The sequence below is a fragment of the Scleropages formosus genome, chromosome 13 (assembly GCF_900964775.1).
Source record: "Scleropages formosus chromosome 13, fSclFor1.1, whole genome shotgun sequence".
Lineage (NCBI taxonomy): Eukaryota > Metazoa > Chordata > Actinopteri > Osteoglossiformes > Osteoglossidae > Scleropages > Scleropages formosus.
In genome coordinates this window covers 21,283,262-21,295,036 of record NC_041818.1, presented here as the reverse complement: position 1 = coordinate 21,295,036, position 11,775 = coordinate 21,283,262, and the positions used below count along the sequence as shown (strand labels likewise).

The following is an 11,775-nucleotide window of genomic DNA, read 5'->3' as shown; positions in this document are numbered from 1 at the left end:
ATCCATCCATCCATCCATCCATCCATCCATAACTGCCTGTCGAGTGCAAAGCTTTGGAGGTTCAAGGCCTATCCCAGAGGCATGGGGCATGAGGCAGGGTACACCTTGGACAGGACACCAGGGCAGTGCAGGACAATGTCACAGACTCATTCACTCACACAATCACAGACAAGCAATTTAGAGTCATCAGTCTCTTGAGATCATGGATGGAAACCAATGTGAACAAGGGAGAACTCCACACAAACTGAGCCAGATTCAAGGCCATGCTCGAACCCACAGCCCAGGAACTGTGAGGCACCGGTGCTACCTGCTGTGCCACCTTACCACTGCAATACTAAAAAAGGTTTAAACTAATATATTTACAAATGAAAGGAAGGCCTACAGCACAGGTGTGAAGATCTCGGTGACTTTTCAGTACCACCTATCACTTGAAAAAGGTGGTGTAAGAATGCAAGCACAGCAACACACACACACAGTCTGAAACCACTTGTCCCAGGTGGGGTCACAGCAAACCGGAGCCTAATCCAGCAACACAGGGCACAAGGCTGGAGGGGGAGGGGACACACCCAGGACAGCACGCCACTCCATCACAAGGCATCCCGAGCAGGACTCAAACCCCAGACCCACCGGAGAGCAGGACCCGGCCAAACCCGCCGTGCCACCGCACCCAACGCAAGGAACGGACAAGCTGTATTCGGCGATGAAGGAATGACACACAAGCAGCAGTAGCAGTTACTTTCTTTGGCTGCAGCAGCAGTGTGACCACAATCGGCAACAGGAAAACAAGGCACACAGCACCTCCTCTGCCTCCCGAAAAATACCACAAGAAATATAGATGACAACGATATATTAAAATGGCATGAGTAAAGATTTATTTTTTTCTATATGAACAGGTGGGTTGTTTTTTTTTTTTTACAATTACTTGTGAAAAAACTCGCAAAATTTCATGTTTCCCGAATGAACATGAAAAAAGGGTATTTTTTTATTGCTGAATGTTAAATGAAATACACTTTCACCGGTGGAAAACGTTTCATTTGCTGCCTATACCATGCACCCATCTACAGTACCTGGACCACAAGGGCATGCAGAGGGGACGTGCTCAAGCGAGGAGGTAAAATAATCGGGTGGAAAACAAAAAACTCCCGTTGGACAAAAATCTAAGAAGTTTAACAGGATCGGGGGCAATTTCACATTTAACCTAACTAGAGAAGCAACTGTCTTTGCTTGCATTATTTAAGGACTTGTTTACAGAATTAGGTAAAAAAAAAAACCAAACAAATACGGAGTTTTTCAGTTTAACAGTAAAAGAAAATTCCTAACATACAGTGCCTTTGATAAAGCAGTAAATGTTCCTACGATATTCTAATCATTCTTCTGAGTGACTCAAGAAGGTTGTCGTCATATCTGATTGAAATCATCAGAGTGACTTTTTTTTCTGCTATTTTAGATCCTGAGCCGTATGAAAAGAAAACGATGCCAAAATATGCTCGTCTCATCATTTGGCCAAACAGGAAACATATCTTCGATATTTTTCCTTTCATTTAGTGAAAGACAGATGTTTTTAATGGGGTTAATTCTTGGTACATTTTTCCCTTTAAATTGGTAACTGCTCAACATTCAAAACCATAGATCATCGGTGATGAAAAAAAAAAACAAAACGACTCAGTGATTGTCTGCACCGTTTCTGTCAGGCTGGAAATGGTCCAAAGAAACATCTGCATTGAATCATGACAAAATATACTTTCTGTGACAAAAGGCAAGGGAGGGCAAAAATAATAGGCTAAATAAAAATCTGAATAAATAAGCTTAGGAAAACTGTAACATTATTTCTGTAATAATATTATTAATGAACAACAACAATAATAATAACAGCATTAATACTAATTAAAAGTAATAAATGATAGGAGTCTGATAGTGTTTATGTATTTAACTGGTTACCATGGTAATGAACGAGCCCATATTCAAACATAACAGCAGACATTGCACAGGGAAAATAAAACAATGAGCCACAACTTTCATCGCACTTCATAGAAAATGATGTCATCAAACAGATCTACATACAAAGTTTGCATATTTTGGCATTTTTGACCTTTCGTGAAGTTTCTGCAGACAGTAGCAACGCCTAAGATGGGTGGAGCCAGCCTGGGAATGTAGGGTCTTTTTTGGGTTGGGTTGGACTCGGTTGGGTATTGGTTTGGGGTGGGTTGGGTTGCTTGGGTTGGGTTGGGTCAGGTGGGATGTAGGAAGTCCTGAGAGACTGTGCGGCCTGGAGCTGCAGTTGTGGGGACACCTGGAGGTTTGGGGAGGCGGTGGTCCAGTTGGGCCACGACCAGGACCAGGACCAGGACCAGGACCAGGCTGGATTCGTTCCCCACTCTAGTAGCAGCTTGGCCCGTGACCGTTTATGAAACAGGATTATGGGGCCTCCAGCGCCCTGCGGTGTGGATGGGTGGAGACAAGGCGCTCAGCTCAAGCCCGCTCTGCCTCTTCCCAGCCAATAGGGAGAAGTGTCCAACAGGGCACGCCTACCCCATCGCGTGGTAAACGCACACAGACGCACACATGCACAACCGCAGGACGGTGCCTCCACCTCGAAAAAAAAAGCCCTGGCGTTTCGGAGGAGTCTGACGACCATCACTCTCTCTCCCGCGCTCCTCGACACAGAAACAACTCTCTGCGATCGACAGCAAGAAGGACAACAAATCGGTTTGATTCATCATAATTAGCACAGTGGTTCCTTCCTCGTAAAAGACATCGGACCCCGTTGCGTTTCCTGTTCGGAAAAAACAAAGACAAATATGTCTGCGGATCGTATTCATGTAAACACACACCTTATGCGACGGTGGTTTATATTGCATGAAGAAACAATAAAATCACAGTTCTAACAACCAAAAAAAGGAAAGAAACGAAAAAGAGGAAAAGAAGAAACGTTTCTATAAAAAATAGGAGTCCATATAAGAAAGGCTACAAAAAACTCAGAATGGAGCTCCGGCATCAGCATACAGCAAAAGGCACCACAATATTATTCTATTCCTTTAAGAAAAAAATTGGCACGTATTTTTTGTTCTTTATGCTGTAAATCAAAATTTACATATAAATAGTTTTCCCTATAAAAAAGTCTTTGCAGTTAGCTAGTAGACAACTTTTGCTAAAATGAAAATAAATATTTCATTTGTTCAGAATATCTGTCTGTTATATAAAATAAAAATATTTCTTATAGGTGCAGATCTATAGTATATTGTTTTGTTGGTAGGTTGCTTTTAAAGGGGTGCATTGTCCGGTTTGGACCGAGTGTGAGTCAGTCTGCTCTGCGCGTTCCCCCGCGCGCTCTTCCGGCCGGACGGCTCATGGGTCCGAGTGTCGGACGGCCTGTAGATGGTGGAGGGCTCCACGTTCATGTTCTGCATGCTCAGGAAGGGCGTGCTCTCGCCCTGCTCCTCCTCCGACTCGCTGTCCGACAGGCAGCTCTGCGAGCTGAAGTCCCGCGCCGCCTCGGGCCGCTGCGAGACGTGTCCGTTCAGTCTGGACCGGCGCCAGCGCCTGCCGCCGGACCCGCTTCTCTTTGGTTGCTCGCGGGAGGACAGGTACTCCTGCGTGGTCTCGTACTCGTCGTCGTCCGCCAGCCGGTAGGGGCTGGAGGGCAGGCTGCCCGTGCTGTCGTTCAGGTAGGTGCGCCGCTGCTGCCAGTAAGGCCCGTGCCGCTGGGCGTCCTGCAGGGGCACCTGGTAGCGCCGGAGCAGCGGCTGGTCGTCCTCCAGGCGGTACGAGGCGTGGGCGGCGGGCGGCAGGGACACGGCGTGGTTGGCGTTGGGTGACGTGATCTGGAAGGTAGGCACCTGTGGGGGCAGTGAGTAATGGAAGTCCACGGGCGAGAGGCGGGCCGGCGTGGTCAGCGCCGACACGTACCTGCGGGAGGGGACGGGGAAAGGGGGGAGGGGTGTCACGCAAAGGCAACCCGGGTGAGTTTCGCCCGAATCTCCAATCGGGGCGGCAGAAATCACAGAGCGGGACCCTCCGCTCCGTTTACGCTCACGACGAGGCGGAACGAGTCCGTACGTGTTACCGCGTTCTACGCAATGTTGCAGTGCTGTGTTCGTTGTGTTGCAATTACTGCCTGTGTTTGTACCGTGTTTGGAGCGTTACGGTCTGTGGAAGACATGCAATCGAGAATTTCGTCGGAAACCTGTACCGCGTACACACGACAATAGGTTTGATGTGAGATGGACTTGCGTCGTGGCGTTTCGGTGCCCTAATGACGGCCAGTTGTTGGCGTCACGTGTGAGCGCTGCGTCGAGTGCCAATCTCCTCCCGAAGGACGGTCATCGGTAGATATTATAACTGTGTCGACCTGCTTTCGCCCTCAGTAGCAGCTCGGGTCTGTGCTCGCCGTCCTTCGGCGCGTTCGTACGTCTTACCGTTCCTCTACTTTGGGCTGTGTGCCTGCCTTTCGGAAGAACGGCGCAGCGTGTTGTGTAAAGTCAAGTGGTGCGTCGTGCGTTTCAGACCGCGCGTTCGATGGCTCCGAGAGCATTTGAATGTACACATTAAGACACAGAGTCTGAAAGGTTCAAAGGCAAACCCGACTTGCGGTTAAAGGCATTTCATCGGAGCGCATTCTGGTAGCTAGAGCGAGATTTAAAAAAAATCCCTTCAGCACACTACGGTAATACCTCGCCCTACGTCGCTTCGTGTCGCGTCGATTTCGACTTCACCTCGGTTTTTTCTTAAATATGTACGGAGAAATACAAAAGCGTAAAATCAAATAAAAAGAAGCGTTAAAATATATAAAATAATATATTGTAATCTATAAAATCAGTTAAAAGCTTAAAAATAAAAAAATTATTGTCTTATTGTATTAATGTCTTATTTACCTGCCATTTTTTTGGATTTTTTTTTTTTTTTGTTTTTTCTTTACTTTAGCATAGATTGAAGCATATACACTTAAGGGGAGTGCTTATTAGGGGTTTATAGGGGGTCTAAATCGATTTTTTTAGGGGTTATTTCATTTTCTATCGTTTTTCGACTTAAGTCGCGCTCTTTGGAAACAATTAACGACGTAGGGTGAGGTATTACTGCACTGATTTACCTTTAAAACTGATTACCCTGGGTTTTCTATCACGGTCAGTTTTGTTACTGTATTTTGTGCCTGAATTCAGCAACACAACAACTTCTTAGATATTGGGAGGCCTCAAATTTTTTTTTTTTTTTTTGGGGGGGGGCACATTATGCTTACTTTGCCCCCCCTCCCACTGTCCCTCAGTCCCTCTTGCCCCTCCCACATTTCACCTATGACTAAATGAACAGGATTATTCATTACTAAGTCAGCTTCCACAAGCTCTCCCTTCAGGCTGTTGCTGTGAAACCTTTTCTCTTTCTTTATAGATCAATAAGTTTTAAACAGGTAATCCTACTGCTTCCGGAAAGACACACTTGGAGCAGTTTTATGCTGTTCCGCTGCTCCCGTCCCCCAGCGCCACAGTGATGTGTGTTTTCGTACCGCGTCGCTCGCAGCCCTGGTGCAGCCCTTCTGCAGTGACAGACCGGGGCCGAGAAGTCACGGCACATTAAGGCACTGCCCAGGCTTCACATATTGCTTTGCGCTCGGGACCGATAATCAGCCAGCAAGCGGGCTGGGGTGGAGAGGACGGGGGCGGGGGGGGGGGGGGTGAGCAGGGGTATCTGATGGGAACAATGGCTCAATTATCCCTGGGCCTCCAAACTCAAGCTGTAATGGAAAGCGGTGTTTGCGGTCGACCCCACATCCAGCCTTGCTGGATTTCCTTGGGCTCGTTACGGTCCTCCAAAGACTAAATCGGGACTGAATTTCCAACGTCTGCAGGGCGCCTCGGCTTAAAAGAAGAGGCCTCCTCATCTAAAGCCTCTGGCAGACTCGCATCTGAGCGCCGGTGCGGCTGCTGGGGCTGAGCCCTTCCTCCCGAGCGCCTCCGGAGCTCCGCATGCCTGCTCACGCTGTGACTTGTGCGGGGTTTGGCTCCAGCCGCTACGCCCCGGCACGCTCCCCGCGAGGGGTGCAACGATCGCACATTCGGACCAGCCCTACCTGCACGTCTACACCAGCGCAGCAGGTGGCGTAGCGCTTAGAACTGCTGCTTTGCACTCAGAGGGTGCGGATTTGAATCTCACCACCCGCTGTAGTATCTTTGGTCAAGGTGCTTGCCCTGAATTGCTACGGTACCCCAACAAACGGATGAGTAGTTCTAAGAAGCTTAACACTGTGAGATGCTCAACTAAATAAGTAAAAGTGTGGTAACCCGGATATGAATTCTTTTTGCCGTTGGACCTTTCAGACTACCTCGGACCACGGGCTCAAGCCCGGCGCTGCAAACAGACCGTGCATTTTAACACGCGCACCGGGAACGCGCCCGGCGCCATAGGGGACGGTGCGGGGCGGGCCCACCTGTCGCTGTGCGGCGAGTCCCCCAGCGAGTCGAAGGAGTCCCTGTAGCGCGGGGGGGCGCGCTGGGGCTCAGTAACGCCACAGTGCGCCGCGCGCCGGGCCCACGCCTCCACGCACGCGGGACTGTTGCATTTACTGGTCCCCACGGAGGAGGAGGCCGCGCCCGACGGGGAGTCGGACAGCGCGCTCCCCGTCCTGTCCAGGCTCCACGTGCGCTCCTCGTGTCTGCGCAAGGAGAGTTACAGCATTGTGACTTTTGCCTCTGCACCTACCGCCACCCCCCGACGATCCACCTGTATAAACAACTACCGCTGCGAGTCACTTCACATGAAGGCCTTCGCTCAGCAGCGGAGCAATAACATATTAATAACAGTCAAGGATCCCAGAAGCTAGAATAACATGAATAAAGAACACATCATACAGCAGGGGTGCCCATGTGACTCCTGGAGGGACTCCGACACAGTCCGGCGTATCGCAGAGCAACTTTTTAGGCAGAGCATTTGGACATCGGGCGTCTTTAGTCACCTTAATTTCAGTGAAAATAGTCAAGTGAGCAATTAATAAAACGGTCCCATTCCCGGGGTACCCCTGCACACACACACACACACACACACACACACACACACACAAAAACATGCGGCGGTGCAGAGGGATGCCGGTCGGCACCCCGCACACGCCCAACACCGGGAGGGGAGGGGCAGCGATTAGCGGTATCCAAGGGAAACGCTCGCGCAACATAAACAGCGAGGCGGAGGCGCGTTGCGCTCAATGCGCTGCGTCCACGAGCAGGCCAGGACCGTTGTGTCATCGCAGGATCCGGCGATTAAATCGTTTCTCTCTTGTCTTTCTCAGTGGCGCGCGGTCACGTAAACGACGTGCGTCTTGATAAACGCTCTCCGATCCGGCCCCCGGAACCCACGTTTCTTTCTAGAATTTTCTCCCCATGCCCCGGTCGTGCTTGAAAAGAGAAAGCGGGAGACACGTGACATGCTATGGTTAAGAAACTTCTCTTCTAAAGGAAAATACTTATTTCTAGTGTAATTAAAATAAGTCTGGGCTGCCTGAGAACGTAAAGACAAGAAGGTTAGAGAGCTGCTAAATTAAAACTTAATGAAAAGAATCATCCCCTTAATGCGTGGGAGCCTAGAAAAGCAGGTGCCGCCGTTCTGCTTTGTCCGTGATGTACAAACAGCAGCCGACGGTCACCGAACCCCATCGCCCCGGTGGTCCCCTCTACAGAAACCGAGAGCCGACAGCTCCGCGAGCGAGGTCGGAGCACGCGTGTTCCGGCTTCTCGGCGAACGTGCGGCCGCGCGCACGCAAGCACCTTCGAGCACACGGAGCAAACGCCAAGAGGCTCTCCGAAGTCATTTTAAACCCCGCATTTCTGTCACACTCGCTGCTGGTGCGTTTGATTTTCTGGATGTTACTGAGCAGGTTGAAATATAACGCCGGACATAAACGTTGTGCTTGGCCTCACGCTAACAGGCCCTGGGTGGCCTCTGACACTGAGCGGTCCGACCACCGTGGAAGACCTGTGGGTATCCTGGCACGCGCGGCCACCTCGGTCAGCGCTGGCGGAGGAACCAGTAACAACACGCGTGGGTGGCGTCGATGAGGATGGAACGGGTTACATGTGAGCGCGACACGACGGGCGCAGGGTCGACGCTCGATCAAACGGTTTGAAGGTGATTAAAATGTTTGCCGGTGTTTGAGTTATGGAAGTGATCATCTATGAGTGGAGCTGCCGGAGGAGTGAGCAGCTCCTGGAATGGGTGAGGTTACTTGGAAATGTGGGTGAGCTCACCTACGGTTAGGGGAATGGATGAGGTCGCCTGTGATAGGATGTGGGTGCGGGTTTGCCTACGGTCAGGTGTGGCAATAGTGCGGGATACTCCCGACTTGGCCGTGGCACCCCGCGAGCGCGGGTGTGGGTGTGGGTGTGGGCGGAGTCGGGTGGGGTTACCTGTGGCTGGAGGAGTGCGTGGCGGTCGACGAGCGGTGGGTTCTGGAAGACGCTCGGCTGCCGGGAAAGGAGGTCTCAGCCGCGTGTCGTATCACTCGCTCCGTGGCCGGGACGTTCTTTGATATGTACTGCAACGGAGAGAGCCGCGTAACGGAAGAGGTTCGGATGCACCGCAGACACGGCTACGATAGTTTTCCTCGGAGACGAAACGCCTGCATGATTTTTAACGCATGGGGGGATTGCGGGTATCATCAGCGGGACTGCTCATAATCCAGGCGCACCTGAGTCACTATGAGTCAGCCCGTATTACACAGCAGTGTGGTGGGCGACTGCAGATGTTCACTTTCATATGCATTTAAAGCATTTAAAGTAATATTCTCAAAGCAACATAATGGTCCTAAACACTGTAAATAGAGGGAGACACTATATAGAAATTTCCAGCAATTTGGTGCTAAATGGTTTGTTTGGCTTCACGGTTTCAGACGGTATCGGTGTGTAATGTGACACGGAGCCTGAGTCAGCTGGATTGTGGCTGGGGGATGGGGGTGGGGTAGGGTGGGGGGGAGGGCTGCGTACAGCAGCAGAGATCCTGGTACTGACACGTTTCTCGAAATTACTTTCCCTGTTTCCTTCTCCTTATTCCCCGCTTTCTCATATTTAAAACTCCAAGCAACACGCAAGGCCGATAAACAAATGAATCTGCCCCGCCTGCCCACGCAACAGTCGCACAGAGCGTTACTGGAAGCGACGGGAACTCACATCCACCATGGGGATCTCCTCTGGGCCCGGCCCGGGATGGTTGGGCCCGTTGGCCAGGCTCCGGTTTGGGTGGTCTGCGCACATGTTTTGCCGCAAGTGGTTGTGCATTTTCTTTCTCTGTTTCCTGGTGGGGGGGAAAGAGTGCAGGTGGGTTTCTGGCCAGGCCCTGCCAAGGCCACTATCACTCTCCTTTACTCACATGCTGAAGGAGCCCTGGAGTAGCTCTTTGGTTCGTACCGCACACATAAATCAAAGTCCCACACTATACATTAAGTCAATGAGATCTTACAGTATGTATTAAATCACTCTGAATTCCAGCATTACAGCACTAGGGCAACGTGCAAGCTGATCTTCTCAAACCATCAATACACCTTGCACACAAATATACGCACGGAACTGAGACGAGGTGCATTTGACCCCCTCCGACCCTAGCCCCCTGGCCCAAGGCCACTTGGTGTTTCGAGAGCGGAGGAGCGGCTCAGCAGGCCCCACCCATGTGACGTACTTGGTTTTGCAGTACGCGACCACACACACGATGCCCACCACCAGCAGGGTTACGCAGATGCCGGTGATGGTGAGGACCCTCTTCTGGTAGAGCTCCTCGGCCTCTGCAAACAGCGGCAGACAGGGGGCAGCGCGTGAGTCCCGTGGCATTGGTGTCAGACCACTGCTTTACCCTCTAGTTGTGGTACAGAAGACCTAGAGGGATCAAACCAGCAGACTCCCTTGAAGGAATGACTCCTGCATCACTCTGCTTTAACTGCCACAACTGATGCGCTACTGCGGCCCGTTTGAATTCCGAATCACCTTCCTTTAGCGCCGTGATGCACGTGTACTATTCTGGCCGGATTTCATTTGTTTATTTCAATTGTTTTTTGTTTCGTTTCCTCAGCAGACACTTATCGAAAGCAGGTTACACTGTTTACAGTCGTTAAAAGGATCAGAGATGTTTTATCGACACTACAGTGGTGCCTCACCCGGGACACGAACCTGTAGCCTTTGGGTTGCAAAGCTCCGTTTTTTAACACTACATTGCTCGTGGCCTTGGATATGTGAATTCCTTCTGCTCCCAAAAAAATTGCAATAATCGTCACACCCCTCAGCACTACGTCCGTCAGTCTTCATCTCAAGAAACTATGCTGTTGCCCTTCTTTTTTATTTCTACACATGCAATATGCAACCTTCTCTGCCTCCCCCGTTTCTGATTCCCCCACCTCAGTGCAGATGTTCTAAGCCCCTAAGGCTCACCAGGAGCAGAAGGATTTAAGTGCAAATTCCAAAAGCTACTTCAAATTTGTGTGCTTTTCCACCGAGCTTAGACTGGAGGCCGCAGCAGCTGGGAATATGGATATCTTCTGGACTGCGTTGAAACTCGACTGGTGGATAGAGAACTTTAGGGCGTGGTGTCAAAACTAGAACAAAAAAATTATTCGCTTCATGTGTAACCCTAACCCTAACCCCAATTCTAACCCTAACCCTACCACAAAACCTGACCCTAGCCCTAATTCTAACCCTAACCCTAGAGTATCAAAATGTTCTTCACTCTACGTCACTGAGAGCAGCCTTAGAGTGAAAGCCATCCCCTGGCGTCACCTTTCCACCGACGCTGACAAACACGTTCTCTGACCTGCCACTGTAGAATCACAGGGATTCCCAACACAGAGAAGTAGGCATATTTAAATCAGAATAACATTTTGGCTGCAGAGTCACAACACTCCCGTGTGGATCAAAATTAAACTGCTTTCACAGAAAACAAAAGGAGGCCACTTCATTACTTCCAAATCCATGACATAAATATTTAAAATACAGCGCAGTCCTAAATCAAGTCCAAAGCTAGGCTGAAGGTCTGAGCAGCGGCACTTTTCAGACTCTATTAATATCTCTTCACGTTAATTTCCCTGGCATATATTACTCTGTTGTTGGCTATTTGGCTGAAGACACAAGAGCAAATTTTAAATAATAACCTTGCAAACCACACTTTTGCAGCTGTTCTAAGTGGAGAAAAAGGGCTTTTTTTTTTTTTGGGAACTCGCTTGTTGCGTTGGCCTCTTCTCCAAAGTGGTTCTATCGCATTTAGGTCAGGTCTGCTGGTTTGTTCCTGCTCATGTGCGAATGCACCACAGCAAATGGAGGGCTGTAACCGTTTCTTGGTGCATGCATTTACACGACATTTAAAAATAGTCTTTTTTTTTCTTTTTGAGAAGAGTCCTGAGATGAAGATCAGATGCTTTTTGGGGAGCGACTGAGGGACGTGTGACCGACACGAGTGCCCAAAGGGGATTCGTTATAAACAGGGATGGGACAAGAACCCGCTAATAAGCCGTGTCGATGGAGGGGGGAGGATCTCGTACAGAAGCTTCCGGAGGGCAGCGGGACTAAAAGGGAGCGGCAACAGCAGAAGAACTCGTGGGCACCATCATTAAGAGGAGTCCTGCTGCTCTCCAACTGGAAGCCGGACACCTTCTGGTCAAACGGAGGCACCCCGCCGTACCGCAGGCTCCCATTACAAAGTCTCCTGCCAAAGCACCGACACAGGGCTCTTCTCAAGGCAATGAAAGCTGTGTGGTCCAAAAAGTCAGGAACAACTGAGAAATCTGCATATATTCACAATAAACTTTTGCCTTATTGAGAA

The 11,775-nt window shown here is 50.1% G+C and overlaps 1 protein-coding gene across 8 annotated transcripts in view; it reads right to left on the bottom strand.

Annotated features, from left to right (window-relative positions):
• Positions 1–862: 862 nt before the first annotated feature.
• The window catches only part of LOC108922971 (pro-neuregulin-2, membrane-bound isoform-like), a 51,766-nt gene continuing 40,853 nt past the window's right edge, over positions 863–11,775 (bottom strand). For 5 of the 8 annotated variants that reach the window (XM_029257367.1, XM_029257370.1, XM_029257369.1 and 2 more), the window contains 5 exons: positions 9,649–9,751; positions 9,144–9,267; positions 8,385–8,512; positions 6,419–6,643; positions 863–3,906 (listed from right to left, as the gene is read on the bottom strand). In XM_029257367.1, coding sequence (XP_029113200.1) covers positions 3,261–3,906; positions 6,419–6,643; positions 8,385–8,512; positions 9,144–9,267; positions 9,649–9,751 — 1,226 coding nt within the window. In that variant the 3' untranslated portion in view covers positions 863–3,260. The remainder of the gene's footprint in view (positions 3,907–6,418; positions 6,644–8,384; positions 8,513–9,143; positions 9,268–9,648; positions 9,752–11,775) is intronic. The other 3 variants (XM_029257372.1, XM_029257373.1, XM_029257371.1) reach the window with 1 other exon arrangement.